Genomic DNA, 22,664 nt, shown 5'->3' with positions numbered 1-22,664 from the left:
GGATTTTTGATCTCTGATGCAGCCTTGTGTTTATTCTGTAAATATTGGATTTGCCTTCAATCTTAGTTGTCTTTTCACTGTCAGTTTGACTTTATATCTCTTTTATTGTGTTAATATGATCTGTGTCAATTTTCTGACTTTTAGTGATCGCAAATGATCATTGCATCAATACCTTGACCATTATACCAATATATGCTACGCTCATATTTGGATCACTGATGCAATTTACTGATCATTGGTTTTTCCTTTAGTTTGCCAAATTGCCCTCTTACTGTTGTTCACTTTTATTGTTCACAATAAATGATTTCATTTGTTTGTTTATACCATACTAGCAATCTCAACCTTTTTCCAGTATTACAGAATATTCTGCAACACAATAGGTGTGGTTTCTTCAGTTTTACATTCCATGTTTTAGCATCGTACCTAAAAGCAAATGAATGATTGTTTTGTTTGTTGAGTGTCTGCTGGAGAAAGGACATTCGAATGAAGGTAATTTTCTTTTGAGGATATCTTGTGCTTCAGTGAGCAGCATCCCTACCTCTATGCCAGGAGCGCTGGGCACCTTAGGACTTGATAACCAAGGACGTGTGTTAATAACATGGCCAGACAGGCCGAATGTCAATCACAACTCCTTCCAACACATACCAATCACCGTGGTAAGGAGCAAGAACGATTCTTGGTCAGCCACATGGTGGAGATAACTAGGAGCCTCTACCATTATAATCCGCCGAACTACAATATACATGTAAACTATTATAGAACTCAACCATCAATCCTCTATCACATCTTTCTCTTAATGTGGCTTTAGTTTCCTCAGATCATAATTTATGTCTGCTTTTTATTCCATCAGCCCGGTATTTAAGGGTTTGGCAACATGTATTTATATCACACCTTTAAGAAAATAAATGCCCCAAGGCACTTCAGAGAGGAGGAACAGACACTAGCTGAAAAAAGGTCATTGAGGGCGTAGACAAAGAAGTTTCCAGAAGGCACTAAAAATGAGAAGAGACTGTTGCTATAGCTATTGTAAATGTTTTGGCTGGTTTGGTAATAAAGTTGTATTTTAATTCCCTCATAATCTGCAAATGTGATTTCATAAAGAAAGAACTTACATTGGAAAGGATCTTATAATACAATTTAGGACATACCTAAGCACCCACAGCCAATAAATTACTCCTGACATAAAGACGCCATTGTTGCTTAGAAAAATATGGCAAGGACAGAAATGAGAATATATTTTAATTTACTTGATTTATCTTTGGTTCCATTAGTTGAGCGATAAATGTTGACTATGATATGACACAAGAACAGAAAACCTACTCTTGTCCAAATAGCACCAAGGGTTCCCATTTAATCAGCACTGTCCAATAGAAATCACTAACTAGCGAGAGTTTGGCTATGGTAACACACTTATAATCGATATGCACTCATTTCACAAAAACATACCTTGCATGCACTCACACAGTGTAGACAAATGTATTTCATGCACGTACAACTACTGAGCAAACAGCTATCACTATTCAATAGTCAAGAAAATAACACACTTACCGTTAATCAAAAAACACTCGGACTTCTTGTCTTACCAGGTTACTAACAAATGCAAAAGTATAGGTGCCTAATCCATGCATATGAATATTAAGATCGATTGTCAATGACGGTGTTTGTTGAGGATTTATTTGCTAGCTACATTTTGATCCTCAATTAGCCACATGTGGTTCATGGCCAGCATAGTGGATAACACTGCTCTGAATCTACATCAACCACCAGGACAATAGGTGTGCTCATGGTTCAACATCTCATCCGAAAGACAGCACTTCCAACAATGCTTCATCCTCGGTATTGCACTGAAATGTTAAACCTAGGATCTTTATACATAATCTGCAGTTAGACATAAACCCACAACCTTCTGAGGTGAAAGTGCTGCTACCAAGTGAGGTAATTCTTGATTTCAAATTGACAACTGTTGGCATACCTCAGGAATAATTTAGACCTTTGCTTCTTATGTTTAAATACCACATTTTCTCATCTAAACCCCATGACATGTCAGTATCTAGTCCATACAGTACCTCATAAGTGATGATGTGGAGTTACCAGTGTTAGATTGGGTAGGCACAGTAAGTATTCTCAGAACATCAGGTTAAAATCCAACAGGTTTATTTGGTAGCACGAGCTTTCAGAGCATTGTCCCTTCATCAGGTGAAGTTTTTGGAGTGTTGCCTCTTCATCAGTCACCTGACGAAGGGGCAACGCTCCGAAAGCTTATGCTACCAAATAAACCTGTTTGACTTTAACCTGGGGTTGTGAGACTACTTACTCATTACAAGCGGTATGTGGAATCAGGGAATTTTACATCAACTATCATGAAACACTAATACTTTTCAATGTCTTCCTTGGCAGAATGGCAATGTTGTTAACTCGAGTCAGAATGTAGTGGGAACTAGCAGCACTCCAGAGACCTGAGCACATAATTTTGGCTGACAGTTCAGTGTAGTGCTTCCATCCCTCAGATAAGACATTAAGCTAAAGCCCTGTCCACCCTCCTAAAAGATCATTAGGCAATGTTTTGAAGAGGAGAGTGAAGTTTTACTAGTCTCCTGGCCAAGATTTATTCCTCAACTAATATCTAAAGATAGATGATCTGATCATTATTTTGTTGATGTTTGTGGGAACTAACTGTGTAAATTTCCTGTTTTACACTCATTGCTCACCTTAAAAAGTACTTCATTGACTGTAATGCATATTGAGTCGTCCTAAGATTGTAAATGACACCACAGATGTGTACAGTTTCTTTAAAAGCATCTTCATTATCAGCTTTGTCTGTATACTATTATGGTGTTCACCCTCGCAGAGTCCCACTGCATCTATCATTTGTTACAATAAGTATTTTTCAAATGAAATCTTTGTCTCCAACTTTCCCTCAAGTTTGATCTAACTTGCACCTACTGTCTCCCCAAATACAATTTAATTCCTTCTGTTGGTAGCAAATTCATAACAGCTTGTATTTTGAGGTAAAAATAATGAGATTCTTCAACTGCAAAATAGGCAGTAACTTCTTGCACCTCCACATGCACAGAAATCAGAGAGATGTTGCCCCTGTCTATATCAGTATCTTGCCAAGAGTTTGGGCATTGAAACGCGTGGAACAGTGTGAAGCTGCTATATTTACGTCCACAAAAAGTTACAAAAAAGTGTTAGCCCATTCCAGTATAAGTGAATTTTTAATAGCATAGTAAGCCTTTATTTTTGTCAAGTAATCTATCTGAAGTTGAAAATTAAGTTTTACAAATATGGATCTCATTCCTTGTTGTTGAAGATGCAAAAAAACCGACAAGTTATTTTTGAACATGATTTTCATTCACTCTGTACAGGACTTAACGTCAACTATTCTAACATATATTTGCTGGTTCAGAATCTGCATGCCTCATTCAGAATTATTCAATCTAATTGGTTATGGATATATACAATCATTTGTCCTGTTCAGATAGATTCCAGACAATGCTCCCTCTTAAAGAAAAAACAAAAATACAAGTAAGACGTAGCTATCTAAGTAGATGCAATAGGGTGTAAAGAACATTGGGACCACGTATGATATATCCTGATGATACAAAGCTCATTGGGAAAATAAGCTGTGAGGAGAAATGTGGGCGGGCATGATGTTACGAAAAAAATTCTATGTGCCAAACAAGTGGAAAATGGGAGAGAATCACAATGGTTTTTTTGGTGAGTTGAGAGTCACAATCATATGGCATTTAATGCAAATAAAGTACCAGGATGCTATTCTTATCAGGGGAAGGGAGCCTGAGCTCCTCGTGGAGAAAGCCAGCTGCTAGGCCCTTGGGGCGCAATATGTAGATGCTATGATTCCTCTTCCCCCACCTTCCCCTGCTGATCGCCACCTGCAGGTCTACCCTGCCCCATAGGTATTGTCGTGTGCCCGCCCCCAGAAACCATAGAATCCCTACAATGCAGAAGGAGGCCATTCGGCCTATTGAGTCTGCATGAACTCTCTAAAAGAGCATTTTGCCCAGGCCTAAAACTCCCTCCTCCCCAACCCAATCTCCATAACCCCACATGTTTACCATGGCCATCCACCTAACCTGCACATCTTTGGAGTGCCAGGGGAAACTGGGGCATGCAAAGGAAACTCGCACAGGCACAGGGAGAACCTGCAGTCACCCAAGGCAGGAATCAAACCTGGCTTCCTGGTGCTAATCATTGTGCCACCCTTCAAAAGCATTCAATTGGGCATCCAATGCTTTGGGATGACAAGGTCATGAAAGGTACTATATAAATGCCAAGTTCTTTCTTCTATCATGAAAATCATGAGTATTGAAATAAAAATAGGCAAGTGATCTTACATCAATGATGATGTAGATTACATCAGCAACATTGACCCTTCATAAAACAGAGCTTCCTGTATCTGATTGGCTGACAGCTCGAGGGATGGAAATTCCACCTCAACCTATTAATGGCTAAATGGCCATTAAATTACAGCAGGGTAACCGTTCCTTCTATGGGCAGGTTCCCCACTGATCTTTCAGCTGAGGAGTGGGGTGACAGTAGTTGACACCCAGCATAATCCAGTACAGGGAGCCTTTTACAATGTGTTGATCATTGGAGATAGATAAAGATAAAAAGCAAAGTAAATAAATAAATGGTATCACCTTGTACAAAGATAAACAAATCGTCTACTATTTAGATATTAAATCTTTATGATATTTATTCATACTTTTCAGATTGAATCCAACACTGATTAAACCTTCACCCACACTTTTCTTACCACGAAGCTCAATTCCTGCAATGCCACCAGCCTGCAGAGTTAGTCAGCTTGCACCTCACCTTTACCACTCAAATCTTATCCAGTACTGAGGCCCATGCCCTTATTACCTCTAACCCTGCTTACCTCCAATAACTTTCCAACCCTAACATCTACAAATTTATCCATAGCATCATACCTCCCTACCCTGTTATTTTGTCTGTTAGCACGTTCCTTCACAATTCTTTGTTACTTCAATTTCACTTTTGGTGGTAGGCCTTCAGCTTTTTAGTTCTCTGTTCTGGAACGTTCTCTCAAAACTCTTTCTCTTCACTTCTTCACCCTCCTTCAAAACCACCCTTTCACCATCCAAAATTCCTTTGAATGCTTGAAGTGCCTTAATAAATACTAATTGTCATAATAATCAGGTAACTCCCCAGTTTGTGCACTGTGCTTGCCATGCTGTCTGGTCGGTGCAGGCTTGGAGCCGAAGGGTCTGTGCCTGTGCTGTAATTTTCTTTGTTCTTTGTACGGCAGTCTCCACTAAATATTTCAGGATGCACTCTGACAGAAACTTATGTTGCATGGTGCACCATCTAGTGGTTTATACTGGAACAATAAATGTTGTATCATAGAAATGAGATTAATCAAATTTTTAACTTTTTTTTAGATCCAAGAATGTGCATATTCTTGTGGTGTTAACCATAGCTCTAATCAGTGATTTTGTGCTGTGTTCTTCATTCATGATGGAGATGCCGGCATTGGACTAAGGTAAGCACAGTAAGAAGTCTCACAACACTCGGTTAAAGTCCAACAGGTTTATTTGGCAGCCCTAGCTTTTGGAGTCTCAAACTCCTTCATCAGGTGAGTGAAGAGATGTTCACGAACAAGTCATATACAGACACAAACTCAACTTACAAGATAATGGTTGGAATGCGAGTCTTTACAGGTAATCAAATCTTGAAGATTCAGATAATTTGAGTGGAGAGAGGGTCAAGCACAAGTTAAAGAGGTGTGTATTGTCTCCAGAGAGGACAGTTAGTGAGGTTTTGCAAGCCCTGGCAAGTTGTGGGGGACTACTGATAGTGTGACATGAACCCAAGATCCCGATTGAGGCTGTCCTCATGTGTGCGGAACTTGGCTATCAGTTTCTGCTCAGCGATTCTGTGTGTTGTGTGTCGTGAAGGCTGCCTTGGAGAACACTTACCCGAAGATCAGAAGCTAAATGCCCGTGACTGCTGAATTGTTCCCCGACTGGAAGGGGACACTCCTGCCTGGTGATTGTCGAGCAATGAACACCGCTCGACTTGTGACCATCCAAAATGGAGAATGTTCATTTGGGAAGGCACCAATTTCTCATCTTTTTTTTAATGACCTAGATTTGGTAGTACAAGGCACAATTTCAAAATTTGGAGATAACAAAACTAGAGAGTGCTGTGAACTCTGAGGAGCTTAACACTGAGGGTACAAGAAGACATAAAAAGACTTGTGGAAAGGACACACACACAGCAGATGAAATTTAATGCAGTGATGTTAGAAATAATAAACTTTCATAAAAAGAACAAGGAGAAGCAATATAAAACAAAGGGTTCTAAAGAGAGTGCAGGAACAGAGAGATCTGGGGGGAATATGTGCACATTCAATAAAGAATGCAGGAAGGCATACCAGGAGCATACTTAAAAATGAAGTGTCAGCCAGGTAAAGATGCAATCCAGGACTATTTCCGTGCCAGAGGGAGCAGTATGCAATAGACAGAGCAAAGTGATCCAATAATCAAAGGATCAGATCTATGATCTGCAGTCCTACCAGATCCAGTTTTGAATGATGGTGGACAGTTAAACAACTAACAGGAGGAGGAAGGCCAACAAATATCCCCATCCATAATAGGGGGGGCAAAGGAGAAGGCAGAACCATTTGCAACCAGTAGTGGAAAGATATAAGTATTACATTTATAGAATCGCCAGTTAAACACCGTAACATAACTACAGATAATTACAGAGTGAAACTCTAAATTTATAATCCATATAGTAAATATAAATAAATTAAAAATGGCAGAACAGATGAGTTTTTGTTGCAACATATGGGAGCTGATGGATTCCTTTGAGATCAACGTCAACCAAATGTGCAATAAGTTTCTGCAGCTTGAAGAACTTCAACTCATAAGCTTCAGACACTAGGTATTAAGGAGGGGGAATTGTTACCTGGACATTTGAGTCAGTAGGCAGTCACGCTCTGTAGGCCAAGTATTTCACATTTGTTTTGTGGTCAGGGACAGGAGATAATGAGTGCAAAAGGGGCAGGCATGGGGATCCAAAAGGTAGCAATGAAGGAGTTTCAATCCTTTTAATTGTTGAACAAATTCAAAGTTCTTGCACTGTGCATGGAAGGGAGCTGGGACTGTAGGAAGAATGAACAAAGTGACTGCAGCATCATGTTACAGAAGGGATTCAAGTAGGGGAGTATAAAGAAGGGGACAATCTAGTTAGGGGAGTAAACACTGCTCTCTGTACCTGAAAGTGAGAGTCCCAAAGGCTGTGCTGCCTCCCTGTTTCAGTGTTAAAGGCATGTCTCAGGGCTGGAAATGAACTTGCAGCAGGAAAGGAAGGTTCCAGTTACCTTAGTCCAAGTGGGTACCAATGACATGGGTAGAACTAAGAGAGAGGTTCTGCTGAGACAGTACAAATGAACAGCTGTAGAGTAAAGTAAAAAGCAGGACCACAAAAGGTGATAATCAGAGAAAACTGACAAAACACAAAAAAGGCGTAAATGCTGCTACAAGTGTATAAAGGGGAAAAAAGAAGCAACAGTGAGCTTTAGTCACCTTGAGGACGTGACTGCGGAATTGATAACTTTGCATCTGCCTTCACAGTACAAGACACTAAAAACATCCCAAGGATAGGAGAAAAGCAAGGACAAAAAAGAGAGAGGGGAACTTTAAACAATCATTACTAGAGGAAAAACTACTGGGAAAATGAGACTAAGGGCCAATAGGTCTCTTGGGCTTGAAGGCCTGCAACCTTGGCTCTTTAAAGGAGTGGCTGCAGAAATTTGGAAAGCCTTAAATGTAACTGTTTAAGAAAACAGGGAAACAGAAAACAGGAAACTACAGACCAGTTCAGTCTAACCCATTGTTAAGGAGGTAAACAGCCAGGCATTTAGAAAATCATAACACATTCAGGCAGAGTCAACATGATTTTTTGAAAGGGAAATCACATTTGGTGAATTTATGAGAGTTCTTTGATGATGTAACAAGTAGTTTGAATAAAAGGGAACCAATAAATGTAGCATATTTGGATTTCTGAAAGGCATTCAATAAAGTGCTACATAAAAGCTTGCATGAAGGGGCTAACTATATTGTAGCCAGGTTTGAAAAGATACAAAAATAGGTAGGAAAACAAGATGTGATCAGAATACAATGAGTTTGCAAAGAGATATAGATATGTTAAGTGAGTACGCAAAACATTTTAGTAGATGGAATATAATGTGGGAAAATGGGAGGCTGTCCATTTTGGCAGAAAGAATAGAAAAACAGGATGATATTTAAATTGAGGGAGACTGCAGAATGATGCAATACAGAAGGTTCTGGGTGTCCTTGTACATAAATCACAATAAAGTTAGAATGCAAGTGCAGCAACTAATTGGCAAATGGAATGTTGACCTTTATTACAAGACGCATGGAGTATAAAAGTAGGACATTGGTGATACAGCAGCTGGACAACTGTGTACAGTTTTGATCTCCTTACTTGAGGGATATATTTGCATTGGATGCTGTTTAAAAGAAGATTTTCTAAACTGTTTCCTGGAATGAAGAAGTTGTCTTACGAGGAAATGTTGAGCAGGTTAGGCTTATACTCACTGGAGTTTAGAAGAATGAGAGGTAATCTTATTGAAATTTATAGGATTCTGAGGGAGCTGAGGAACTCAAAACTAGATGGCAAATTTTAAAGACAAGGCATCAGTCTTTTAAAATGGAGGTTAAGAGGAATTTATTCCCTCAGAGAATAAATGTAGTTCCCTTCCATGGAGAGCAGTGGAGGTAGGGTCATTAAGTACAATGGTGATGGTTTTGGGCAGATTTTTGACTGACAAGAGAGCAAAAGCTTATCAGGGCAGAAAAGAAAGTACGTTAAGGCCAAAATTAGATCAGATGTGATCTTATTAAATGGCTGATGGGCCGAATGGCCTACACTCCTCCTATTTATGATTTTATGGACACCCAGCAACCATTTTTCAATAACGGGTAGTTATCTGGTAAATCTACATTACACGTGTGCATTCAAGGAGCATTTCCTTCCTAAGTTATGGTGGCCAGAGTTTCAGGCTTTATTTAACTGTAGCATACTTTATATAGCCTTGCATTCTATTTCTAGATATAAAGCACAGCAGCCCAATAACCTTTCTGCTTAAAAAATCATGAGCACATACAGAAAACAATGATGTACCTGAACCACCCAAGTCTCTCTGGTCTACTACTGTTTCTAGCTTTTTATCATTTAAAAAGCTTAGATCAGAGTACTCCCTAGGTCCAAAATGGATGATTTTTCACTTGTTTACATTTAAATCTATTTGCCATGGGGTATTGTCTATTCACTTAATCAATATCTCAATTATTTTATGCTTCCATCTACACTACTTATGTCTACACTACTGATTTTTGTCTCAACAGCAAACATATCTATGTGCCTTTCTATCCCTTTACTAAGCTGTTTGTAAATAATTGCAAATAATTGAGGTCCCATCAGACATCACTAGTCACGTCCTATCAATTAGGCTACCTGTCCATTATCCCTACTCTGTCTCCCACAGCTCAATTAATTTTCTAACCAGGTCAATTCAATCCCATAAGCTGACGTGGTCTTTTTTGAAGGACCGATACCTTCTGGAACATTTTAATGTGGTGAGCATTTAAGATCTGGAATGCATTGCCTGAGCGTGTGGTGGTTTTCAAAAGGGAAATGGATAACTATTTGAAGAGAAGCAGTAAGGTTACAGAAAAACTCTGCGTGCGAGACTAGCTTTTATAGGGAGCCAGCGCAGACATGCAGGGTGACTGACTTCCTTCTGTGCTACAACATGTTGAGATTCTAAATGTATACTAATGTTCATATAAATTATACCCATAGACATTCCCCTACCCACTATTCCAGTTTCTGCACTAAATTATCAATCAGATTCATTCAGCATGACCTGTCCTTTACAAATCCAAACTGGTTCAGGTGAAATTTTTCAAAGTGTTTAATCATTATCTTTAATTATTGACTTAATTTCCTGACAACAGTTTGGAGATTAACTAGCCCATAATTCTCTCTCACACCTTCCTTAAATAGTGGAGTGGCATGTTGTTCCTTTACTGAGGAGCAGCTTGTAATATGTAAAAGTTCATTATTCAAGCTCAATCAAGATATTTATGCAACCTCCTTTTAGTTACAGAATTTCTAAATATTTGATATTCCTGTCCACTCATAATATACTCAGTAAGGGGATTTTCACAATAACTGTATTGCAGTGTTAATATAACCCTACTTGTGACACTAATAAATAAACTTTAAAAAGTGTCAGCTTGGCCAAGTTGGTACCACCCAGGTTTGAATCAGAAGATCTCGGGTTTAAAGCACTCTAGAGTAGTGGCTGCATAATATGAATTCATACATCAATGCATCAGTGTCAGAGGTGCCATCTTTTAGAACTGAGACCTTGCCTGCTTGGTTAGGTGGATGGAAAAGATCCCACAAGACAATTTGGAGAATTAATGGGAGTTCATCCAATAAAGCTCCCTCAACCAGCATCACCAAAACAAAATGACTGGTCATTAATTTAATTTCCATTTGGGGAGATTTGTTGTGCACCAGTTGGTTGCATCCATAACAACACTTCAAAAAGTATTTCACTTGTCGTGCAGTCCTTTGAACTATTTAAATAATTTTTTTTGACACAGACCTATAGTTTCATCTGTAATAGCTGAACATGGGTGTGTGTCTCACTCACATGGTTTAGTACATTGCAACACAAACACACTAATCAACCCTTCATCAAATCCATGTAGCACTGTAATTAAAAGCAATGAATTTCAATTTCGTAAGCTGACTAAAACTAATAACATACCATAATTAAAAATCATTTCAGTTGATTAAATTCTGCAAACACAACACCCTCACCGTGCAATAGGACGATCAAGGCACACTGTTTAAATTCAATGTTACCAGCATAAAAAGAGAAATGTGAACATTATAGAAACAAAACATAAAATGAAATAAATGTACCTGCGGACCAGTGATATGCATAAGGCCAGACACAGCACATACTATGGAGTCATACCCTGCACGTTGTGACATTGGGCCAGTTTGTCCATAACCTAATTTAAATAAAAGGTTATGAAGTGTAAATATTAGCTCCCTGATAAGACAAACACCCCATAATCCCACTTATAAATTCCAAGGCTGAGCATTATTAAACTTCTTTCTCACTTTTATATCAGCTGATGTCTAAAAATACATGCTTTCTGGTATTTTGCATTTCTATTAGTTGCCACTCCCTTCCTCCAGTGCAAGATACTTAAATAGAAACTCAGTCTCCTGATTTCATTTCAGGCTCAAATGCATAATTTGAATAATATGTTCATAATTTCTCCACATAACTTCCCCACAGAGTTGGATCATATCAGGTAGACAGCATGCCAACTAATGCAGCACTGCTGCAAATCACCCACAGGTGGCTAAGGGGCCCATTTTATATGCCCAGCCATTGAAGCTTCACTGGTGACAAAATGTACCATACACAAAATTGACCCTAGTCTCAGCTGAGGCCTGCACAAATGTGCTTCAAACATCAAGCACCAAGTTCAGGTGTCACTAGACTTGAAGTGAGTCTCGGTCGACAACATGATTGGGATCGGTCCAGAGCTTCACAGAGTCATATAAGACATCACTGATGTAGGATAACCACAACATTAAATTAAGCAGAAACAAAAATCTTGCATTTATATAATGCATTTTACGACAACAGGTCATTCCAAGGTTCTCCACAACTAATGAAGTACTGAGTAATCATTGCAATACTGTAGAGAAATGTGGCAGCCAATTTGCACAAAGCAAGATTGCAGAAACTGCTAAATACCATATCCATGTAACCGCTGCTGCGATCTGATGAGAATCTAACTTTCATTTTTCTAGAGTTTGAGATAAAGGTTGAGAAAGACATAAGCTAGACACAGACCAAAGCAATTGAATCAAAGTTAATTTTGAAGGGATGGCATTAGGAAGAATGAACTGGAACAAATTACTGACATTACAGAAATAGGACAGCAGTGAGACAGGGCAGGCCTTTAATTAAACTTTGAGATCAGGGCACCCTTTTAAAATTCCGACTTCAGAATGCCAACGCTTTTGGCATGTTTAGACCCCACCTGTCCACCTGGCTGTGTAATCCTCACCAGCACTCTCTTGCCATTTAATCAGGCAAAAAAGGTAAAATCAGCAAGTTTACTTGCCTCATCCAACACTGGAATTTTGAGAAAATTGCCCCCAAAGTATATGAACAGCAAGGGAGAGGATAACAGAGGAATATGAAAAGTTTCGGAAATAAATACAATAAAACAATTAGGAAGGCAAACAGAAACTATGAAATTATATTATCAATGAATATCAAAGGAAAGTATATTTAAAAGACAAGTAAATAAGAAAATTAGGACACAGTCACTAAGAAATACACATAATAAACACAGATAATAACTGAAATGGCAGAAATATTAGGTAACATTTTGCCATGGTATATGCAAGATGGACCAGAATGGTGGATATTCTATTAGAATAAAAGATCAAAAAAGAGAAAAATACATTTAAGGTTGATAGGGGAAGATACTGGTGATGATAATATTGGTTCAACAGAGCACTGCTCCGACAAGCTATTAAATTTGGGGAAAGTTTAAAGGCTTTAAGGTGTAAGCTCAGAATTTAACTTTTAACTTGACATTAGCCTGAATTTGAAGTTTCTTTCATAGTGTAAGTCAATGGTAAACAAGCTGGCTGTTAGTGGAAGTTGCACACTAAGTTACTGAGGTGTCTAGTAGAATTGGTAATTACCGTCAGCAAGGAGATGACTCAATGCCTTGGAATTTTTACTGGTATAAATACAGAAGGTTTCTAATAAGTACAAAGCTCAGGGAATTCAATGCAGTGAGGGGCAAGACGCTGCTCTGATATTTTTAAAAAACAAGGCAATGGTCTGAGGAGGAGAGCTGGAGACAGCAAGACTTAAGAGCATAGTTCTAGGGACATTAATTAAAATTAATAGCTTAAATAAGATACTAACTAGATTCTAAAAATCTCTATTCCCTCCTTTAGAATCTATTTACTATCTTGGTACTAGATAGATAAAGGTGAATTTTTCAAGTTAGGGCCAAGACAAATACAATGGGCAGGATTCTCTGGCCAAGAACGCCCAAACTTCATTGAAGTCACAAGCCTACTTGTGACTAATGAACTAATGAGCTTTACAAAGACCAGAAATTCCTGTCCAAGCTCAATGGACCTTTGAATGGGCCACTGGATTTTCTGTCTTGCTTGCTACAATTCCTGAGAATTTTGACCTATAAATTGAGAGGGTAAGTGTAGAGGCTGGCAAAGATAGAATATGAGAATAGAACGACAGTTAACTTAAGCGGGTCATTAAGAGGTGGAGTGCAACCTCTTGTGGACAAGGAGACTCAGAGGCGCAGGATAAGCACTTGAAAACTTAATGCATTTTGGGAGAATAAGGACTCTGGCGTAATGTCGCCACAATTTTATTGCTTCATTTAAATATACACTCCTGATATTTGGGCTAGTGCTTCCACTATCTGATAGAAGTTACTGTGGAAAACTCAATACCTACAAAAAGATGTATGGGATCTGCATCCAGTGGCATACTGCTGAATTCAAAAGGAAGATCAACTGTTTTAAATACTAGCTGATAAATAAAGAAAACAATTTAGTAACAGAAGGCAGTTTAAGTTATTTAAATTTAATCACCAGGACCCAGTTTCAACGTTGCAATATTAAATGACTATTTTTGTCCCACTACATGCTCCAAGTTAATATATTTCTTGACAAGATGAAACCAGGATAGAAACTCATTAAATAGTGAGGAATACCTGAAAAATTGCAGATGAATTCACTGGGTTGTTGCTCAATATATGTTTTAAGAATAAACTTCAAAAGACTTTGAAGGAACAAGCCACATTTTGAAATTCATTGGAAGTCATATATAGTGCCCATCAACTATTTTGGGTGAAAAATTAGTACGGGAGAGACCCCCATTGCAGTCCAATTTCCACCAGAAGTACTCCAGTGACAAACTGGAAGCCAGGTATCCAAAGCATCTGATGAAACAGGTATTATACTAACATATAACTAGGTGAATATACCAACAAGAATCATAAGTTTTAGTACGTCACCAGCTATTTTACACCAAACAATTTTAAGCAGGTGAATAAAGGGCTATTTTTTAGACCAAACTAATCTTTCCAACTTACTTTCTTTATCCTTCAAACATTATTCATTAATGAAGAGGGTAGTAACAAAGATAGCAAAATGTTGACAATTCCTGCTGACTGCCCCTGAATTCCCTGCGGACAGAGAACTCATCTATTGCTTGTCCCTGAGCTTCCTGTATGCAGGTACCTTCCCTGCTAACTGTCTTGGCCTGAAACATCCAACTAACCCCTCTCAGCTCCTTAATTCTAATCTTGCTAAAAGAAGATATATTCATGTACAAGATATATAAAAAAAGCAATAAAAAATGCTGCAGATTTAGGATTTATAGTTTCATACAGTTGTAATTAAAAAGTAAAGATAGAATCAGAACATAAAATCCAGGTCCTACTTCAATGGAAATAAAAGCCAGGTGAGTTGTAAACTCCCTTTCATGCATTTTGCACTTCTCACAAAGTCAAGAGCTAATTACCTAGCACATCAAGAAACACAGGCCTGCTTCTTCAGATGAGCAGCAATGCGCTGTGAAGATTTTCCCAACCTGACACTATTGTGCTTTTTTTTTATTTACAGGACCCGCTGATCCCAACTGAAGAAAAATGAAGTGCAGCACCTTCCTCTAACACCAGTAAATAGAGCAGAGCCTGGGAACAACAGGACATACCCTTTTTTTACTGCACTAGCTGCTGTATTCTAAGTATTCAAAGGTTTATGATACTCATGAAATGAAATACATGTTATGCTATTGCTGTTGATTTTCTCCTTTCTGCAGCACAAAGGGCACCAAAGCCATTTGTTGCACAAATAACTGCTAACTCAGCTGAGAGGATATAGTCTTTAGCTGTTTCCATGAGTGATCAAAGCACCTCTCCAAATTAGACAAAAAGACCTGATTATCTCAATTAGGGTCTTTAAAAAGTGTCCAGTGAGGGGGTTGATGTGTTGGCTTTAATTTTCCAATATTTCGTAGGTTCAGAGAAGGTTCCATTTGTTCAGAAAATGTGAATGTAATTTGTTTACTTAAAAAGGGAGTGGGGGAGGGGAGAGAAGAGAAGGGAGTCATAAACCAAGAAACTGCAGGCTACTTAGCTTAACATCTGTCAGGAAAAATGTTAGAAGCAATTATTGAAGACATTATATCAGGGCACTTATAAAAATTCAGGGTAATCAGGGAGAATTAACAGGCTCCCAAGAAAGGGAAATCATGTTGAACCAATTTATTCTAGTTCTTTGAGGTAGTAACATGTACAGTGGATAAAGGGGAACCGGCGGATGTACTGTACTTAGATTTCCAGAAAGCATTTAATAAGGTGTCACATTAAAGGTTATTGTGGAAAATAAAAGCAAAAGGCGTAGAATGTAACATATTGGCATGGATAGAAGATTGGCTGGATAACAGAAAATAAAGTTGGCATAAATGTAGTATTTTCTGGTTGACAAGATGTAACAAGTATCTGTGCTGGGGCCTCAACTTTTTACAATTTGTACAAATAACTTGGATGAAGAGACCAAAGGTATGGTTGCTAAATTTGTTGATCATAAAAAGTTAGGTAGGAAAGTAAGTTTGGGGCAGCACTCAATATGGACTGTTCAGTTGCCAGCCACACGATGTTTCAAATATAAATTTTCACACCCAGGCTGATAATTTTTCTCGATTTCTTTGTAGCAAACTCACTACCACCATTTTCTGGGTACTTTGGACATATTTATAGCAGTACCAAGGGAGTGCAGTACTAAATCACAATTTTGAACGAACTAACTTTAAAACGTCACCTCTGCCTTACCCATGACAATGATTCTCCACTGGTTTAAAATGGTTCCTGCCTCACTTGCTATTGACTTGAACAAGATACAGGCTTGGGGGCTTCCAAAATTAATCAAACAACTGCAGACTCAGCATCCTGAAAGGGAAGTACTGTGCACCCTGTATTTTTGACCCAAAGAATCTCTGAGACAGGAAAGCAAGTTTACTTGTGTACAGTAGCAAATGCCTCTCTCTCAGACTTCAAAATGGTTTCTTTGCCTCATCCACTCCCAAATTGAAATCAGCTTGTAGAATCAAGAAATGAGCCTTTATTCACAGAAATTAGTAGCCCAAGTTTCAACTTCTTGCTTGCAAAAAATTTTGTCAGTTTGGTTTATCTTTCTTCAGAAGTTTGTTTCAGTGCTTTTATAGAATCATAGAATGTACAGCACGGAGAAAGGCCCTTTGGCTCAAACTTGTCCATGGTGATCAAAAATCCATCTAAGTTAGCTCCTTTTGCCTGCATTTGGCCCATATCCCTCTAAATCTTTCCTATCCACGTATCTGTCCAAATGCCTTTTGAATGTTGTCAATGTCCCTGCCTCAACCAATTCCTCCAGCAGCTCATTCCACAAACGTCCCACCCTTCGCAAAAAGGTTGCTCCTCAGATTCCCATTAATTCTTTCCCTTCTTAAGTTAAACCTATGGCCTCTAGTTTTTGATTCCCCAACCATGGGAAAAAGATTTAGTGCATTCACCCTATCCATACTTCTCATTACCATATATAGCTCTAAGATCACCACTCAGTCTCCTAAGCTCCAAAGAAATAAGTCCTGGCCTGTTCAATCTCTCCCTATAACTCAGTCCCTTGAGTCCTGGCAACATCCTTGTAAATTTCTTCTGCACTCTCTCCAGTTTAATAACATCTTTCCTATAACAAGGCAACCAAAACTGAACGCAATTCTTCAGGTGTGGCCTCACCAACAGCCTGAAAAACTGCAACATAACTTCCGAACTTCTATTCTCAATGCCCTGACTGATGAAAACCAGCATGCCAAAAGCCTCCTTCACTGCCCCATCTAGCTGAGACTTCATATTTAGAGAACTATGCATCTGAACTCCAAGATCCCTCTGTTCCACTCCTTAAGGTCCTACCATTCACCGTGAAAGTCCTACCTTCATCTGGTTTTCCAAAATGCAACGCCTCACGCTTATCTGTATTGAACTCCATTTGCCATTTCTCGGCCCACTTCTCCATCTGATCAAGATCCTGATGCAATTTTTGATAACCTTTCTCACTGTCTACAATATCACCTATTTTAGTGTCATCTGCAAACTTACTGATCACGCCTTACACATTCTCTTCCAAATTGTTGATATAGATAACAAACAGTAATGGGTCCAGCAGTGACCCCTGAGGCACACCATTAGTCACAAGCCTCCAGTCTGACAAGCATACTTTCACCATAACCTTCTGTTTCCTACCATCAAGCCAATTGTATATCCAATTTGCCAGCTTTCCTTGGATTCCATGTGATATAACTTTCCAGAGCAGCCTACCATGTGAAACTTTATCAAAGGCCTTACTGAAGTCCATACAGACTCTGTCCTACCCTCAACAACCTTCCTGGTCACTTCATCAAAGAACTCTATCAAAGTTTTAAGACATGATCTCCCATGCACAAATCTGTGCTGACTACTCTCAATTAAACCCGGTCTTTCCAAATGCCTGTATATCTTATGCCTCAGGATCCTTTCCAGTAACTTACCCACCACAGATGTTAGGCTAACCAGTCTATAATTCCCACATTTTTCTTTGCAGCCCTTCTTAAATAAGGGTTCAACATTTGCTACCCTCCAGTCTTCTGATGCATCACCGGTTGCCACATGTGAGATAAATACCTCTGTCAGAGGTCCCACAATTTTTTCTCTAACCTCGCACAGTGTTCTTGGATATACTTGGTCAGGGCCAGGAGATTTATTCACCCCATACAATTTAATACACCCATCACCTCCTCTACTGTAATGCGAACGGTCCCAAGATTTTGCCACTAACTTTCCCAGGTTCCCAAGTCTTCATGTCTTTCTCCACAGTAAACAGAGAAGAAATATTCATTGGGAACATCACCGATTTCCTGCGGTTCCATGTGCTCACTTTGGTCCTCGAATGGACCTAGTAAGAACATAAGAAATAGGAGCGGGGTAGGCCATCTAGCCCCTCGAGCCTGCCCGGCCGTTCAATAAGATCACGGCTAATCTGCCATGTCTCAGTTCCACATTCCCGCCCTCTCCCCATAACCCTTAATTCCCTTGCCTATCAAAAACCTATCAACCCACGTCTTAAAAATATTTAGCGAGGCAGCCTCCACCACCTCAACGGGCAGAGAATTCCAGAGATTCACCACCCTTTGAGTGAAGAAGTTCCTCCTCAACTCTGTTCTAAACCGCCCACCCTTTATCTTGAGGCTGTGCCCTCTAGTCCTACTGTCCTTTCTGAGCAGGAAGAGCCTCTCCACCTCTATCCTATCCATCCCATTCATCATCTTATATGTCTCAATGAGATCTCCCCTCATTCTTCTAAACTCTAACGAGTACAAGCCTAGTTTATTCAGCCTCTCCTCATAGTTCAACCCCCTCAACTCCAGTATCAGCCTAGTAAACCTCCTCTGGACTCCCTCCAAGGCCAAAATATCCTTGCGTAAGTACGGTGACCAAAACTGCACACAGTACTCCAACTGCGGCCTCACCAGTGCCCTATACAGCTGCAGCAAGACCTCCCTACTTTTATATTCAATCCCCCTCGCTATGAAGGCCAGCATCCCATTAGCCTTCCTGACCACCTGCTGCACCTGTAGACTGCGTTTTTGTGACTCATGCACAAGGACCCCAAGGTCCCTCTGCACCGTCGCATGCTGCAGTTTTTCGCCACGTAAGTAATAGTCCTTCCTACCATTACTCCTACCAAAGTGGACAACCTCACACTTGCTAACATTAAACTCCATTTGTCAGTTCCTGGCCCATTCGCCCAGCCTATCTAGATCCTTCTGCAGACTCTCCACACCCTCCGCACAATTTGCCGTTCCACCAATCTTGGTGTCATCAGCAAATTTTGACACCATACACTCGGTTCCCTCCTCCAGATCATCTATATAAATGGTAAATAGCTGAGGCTCCAGCACCGACCCCTGGGGCACTCCACTAGTCACCGACCGCCAATCCGAATAGCACCCATTGACCCCCACTCTCTGCCTCCTATTTGACAACCAATCCTCTATCCACGCTAACACCCTACCCCCAACTCCATGCCCCCTGACCTTCTGTAATAACCTCGTGAGGCACCTTGTTAAACGCCTTCTGAAAATCAAGAAACACCACATCCACCGGCTCTCCTCTATCCACCGCCCTAGACACATCCTCATAGAACTCCAATAAATTCGTCAGACGCGACTTCCCCTTAACGAAACCGTGCTGCGTCTGCTCTATCAAACAATTCTCCTCAAGACGCCTCGCTATTTTCTCCTCGATCACGGATTCTAACATTTTACCTACAACAGACGTTAAACTAACCAGCCTATAATTCCCTGCCTTTTGCCTGCCATCCTTCTTAAACAACGGCGTAACATTAGCCGCTTTCCAATCTTCCGGCACTTCCCCGGAATCCAGCAACGTTTGGAAAATAATCACCAAGGCATCCACTATCACCTCCGCCATTTCTTACAGAACCCTCGGATGCATTCCATCCGGTCCTGGGGACTTGTCCACAATCAGTCCCTCCAGTCTGTCGAGCACTGCCTCTCTAGTAACAATAATGTCATTCAGGCCCTCCACTCCTACCATCTTTCCATCGCTAACACCCAGCAAATTATTCACGTCCTCCTCCGTGAAGACCGAAACAAAAAAGTTATTCAAGGCCTCAGCCATTTCCCCATCCCCTACCACTAAGTCCCCCTTCTCACCCTCTAAGGGTCCAACGTTCACCCTAGGCAGCCTCTTCCTTTTTATATATTTATAAAAACTCTTGCTAACCTTTTTTATATTAAGCGCTAGCCCAGCTTCATAGTTTATCCTACCCTTCTTTATCAACTTCTTTGTCATTCTTTGTTGACATTTAAACCTCTCCCAATCCTCTTCTCGTCCACTACTCTTAGCTACTCTAAACGCATCCGCTTTTAATTTAACACTTTCCTTTACCTCCTTCGTTATCCACGGCTGATTATCTTTCCTCCTACAATCCTTTTTAACCATCAGAATAAATTTCTGCTGAGCACCAAGAAAGATCTCCTTAAAGATCCTCCACTGTTCCTCAGCAGACCTACCTTCCAACGCAACCTATTCTCTCTCTAGTTTTTTCTTCCTTTAATATACATAAAGATTCCCTTTGGATTCACCTTAATCCTCTCTGCCAAAGCCCCCTTTTTGTCCTCCTAATTTCCTTGAGTATACTCTTGTATCCCCTGAAAACCTCCAGGGAATCCCTTGACTCCAGCTGCTTGTACCTGAGCCATGCCTCCTCCTTTTTCCTAGCCAAAATCTCAAAATGTTTTGTCATCCAGGGTTCCCTACTTGTGCCAGCGTTGTTCTTCATTCTAACAGGGACATACAGACCCTGAATTCTAGCTATTGAAAAATAAATGGAAGTTCCCTTGAGTGCAGACAAACACCTCATTTTCTTCACAATAGCACCAACTGGGTCACAGGACTGAATATCCAATTAATGCTAAACAAAGAGCCGATGTGAAGTGTATCAGATGACGACACCGATAATGATGACAAACTGCAACACTTAATGTCAACATAAAATAAATCAGAGAAACAGATCTCTAATAATAAACTTTAAAACAAAATTACATTAAACAGAGCGACTTAAAGTGGACTTACTATATAGCCATCTCTCTGGACACAATCTTTTTCCTTTATTATATTCGTTACCACTCTCTTTGGCTTTTGCATCATTAAATCTTTTTGACATTTAATTTCCTCTGTCCTCCATCCTATCCTTCAACCTTTCCTTGTTTTTTTTTCCCCCCTGTCCTCTTCCCCCATTTTGGCTTAAAAATTCCTAAATTTTGATCATTCTTCAGGTCTGATTAACTCTGTTTTGCTGTACAGCTGCTGCCTAATCTGCTGAGCATCTCCAGCATGTTTGTTTCAGTCCTCAACATGCTCCTGTTTAAAATGCATTCATAATTGAGATGGAAAAGTACAGGTGGGAATTTAATACAAGTGAAGCCCATGTCAGCACCAAGTAATCTCTCCCAGCCAAAACTCCAGATGTTGGTTATGTATATATAATAGAGTACATTGAATGGTGTGAAAGAAAAATATCACAGGGAATGGAGATCGGAAATAAAATCAGAAAATGCTGAAAACACTCAGCAGGTCAGGCAGCATGCAGAGTTAATATTTCAGGTTGAAGATCTTTCATCAGAACTGGGAAAAAGCCAGAAATTTTATAGGTTTTAAGCAACTGAGAAGAGATAGAGTGGGAAAATGAATAAAAGGAAAGATCTGGGATAAGGTGGAAGGCAGGAGGAGAAACTAAATGACAGTAGTTTTGGCAATGCAAGGCCGAAGGGTTTTATTTAAAATGGTACAAGAAACAAAAGATGCGCCTAGAAGAGGTGTGAATGACAGGATAGGATGGGTGCTGTCCAAAAGCAAAAGAAACAAAAAAACTAAAACTAGCATGGAAAATGGAAAAATGGCAGCAGAGACTACAGACTGAAATCGTTGAACCCAATATTGAGTCCAGAAAGCTGCAAGTTGCCTATTCAAGAGATTGGGGGTGATTCTCCCAAAAATGTTTTGAGAATCGAATTTGCATGAAAATTGGAGTACCTCCTGTTGATTTTTTTAGTGGGATTTTCAGAATGGATCTCCCACACTCAGCACTGCAGAGTTCCCTAGTGAGATTAACTTTGAAAATCAGGGGTTGGGGCCTATTTCCGCTAGAGAGGCCGGCAGCATAGCGTCAAGTGGGCTACGACGCACATGCCAATCCGTCAGCTCTGGCCAGCGTTCAGGAGGCCTTCTAATCCCCCCACACCCCCAATCACTAGCCTCCAAGATCTCTCCAGGCAAGTCCCGATGTTCCCTCACCCAGCCTGCCTCAATTGCCCCCTCCTCAACTGGCTGCCCAAACCATCCCCCCCCCCCCCCCCCCCCGCCCCCACCACCGATAGGCCAACCCAACCCACCCCCTCCCCCCGATGAGCAGTCCTGATCGCTGGACTACCTCCCTTTGCCACTGACCCCAATGCAGAGTGGCAGCAGGAGCCCCACCCTCACCAGTTACTCCCCAGAGGCCCTACCCCCTATTGCACAGTGCCAAGGCAGCAGGGCTATGTCCACTGGGCAATGCTAAGGTGCCCCCTGGGTAATGTCACTTTGCCACCTGTGCAATATCAGGGGTCAGGCTGGCTTTGCCAAGGTGGCAATACCTAGGGGGCACACCCCTTCAGCCCCGATCCTTTGCCCCCGCTGTCCATCTCCCCGCCCTTTCATTCCAGCGGGGTCAGGCCACTTGCTCCCTGTTAGTGGGAAGCTGTTTTAAACATTCTTGGTGAGAGGGGAGGCTGGCGTGCCTGGAGACTTCAGTCCTGAGCTTGTTAATGATATTCAAATACTCATTTAAATATTTAAAGCAGCTCCGCGCTGATTTCCAGTGCGGAGCTGACACCACCAGAAATCCGGGGC

At 40.4% G+C, this 22,664-nt stretch overlaps 1 protein-coding gene across 2 annotated transcripts in view; it reads right to left on the bottom strand.

The window, feature by feature from the left end:
- Positions 1–22,664, bottom strand: part of sugct (succinyl-CoA:glutarate-CoA transferase) — a 463,614-nt gene that overhangs the window by 370,355 nt on the left and 70,595 nt on the right. For both annotated transcript variants that reach the window (XM_080193630.1, XM_080193629.1), the window contains exon 7: positions 11,017–11,108. In XM_080193630.1, the coding sequence (XP_080049756.1) occupies positions 11,017–11,108 (92 nt within the window). The remainder of the gene's footprint in view (positions 1–11,016; positions 11,109–22,664) is intronic.

This window comes from Carcharhinus amblyrhynchos, chromosome 8, assembly GCF_965287045.1.
Source record: "Carcharhinus amblyrhynchos chromosome 8, sCarAmb.v2.hapA, whole genome shotgun sequence".
In the NCBI taxonomy this organism is placed as follows: Eukaryota; Metazoa; Chordata; class Chondrichthyes; order Carcharhiniformes; family Carcharhinidae; genus Carcharhinus; species Carcharhinus amblyrhynchos.
The sequence above is the reverse complement of the archived record's forward strand: the minus strand, read 5'-3'. Positions and strand labels throughout refer to the sequence as shown.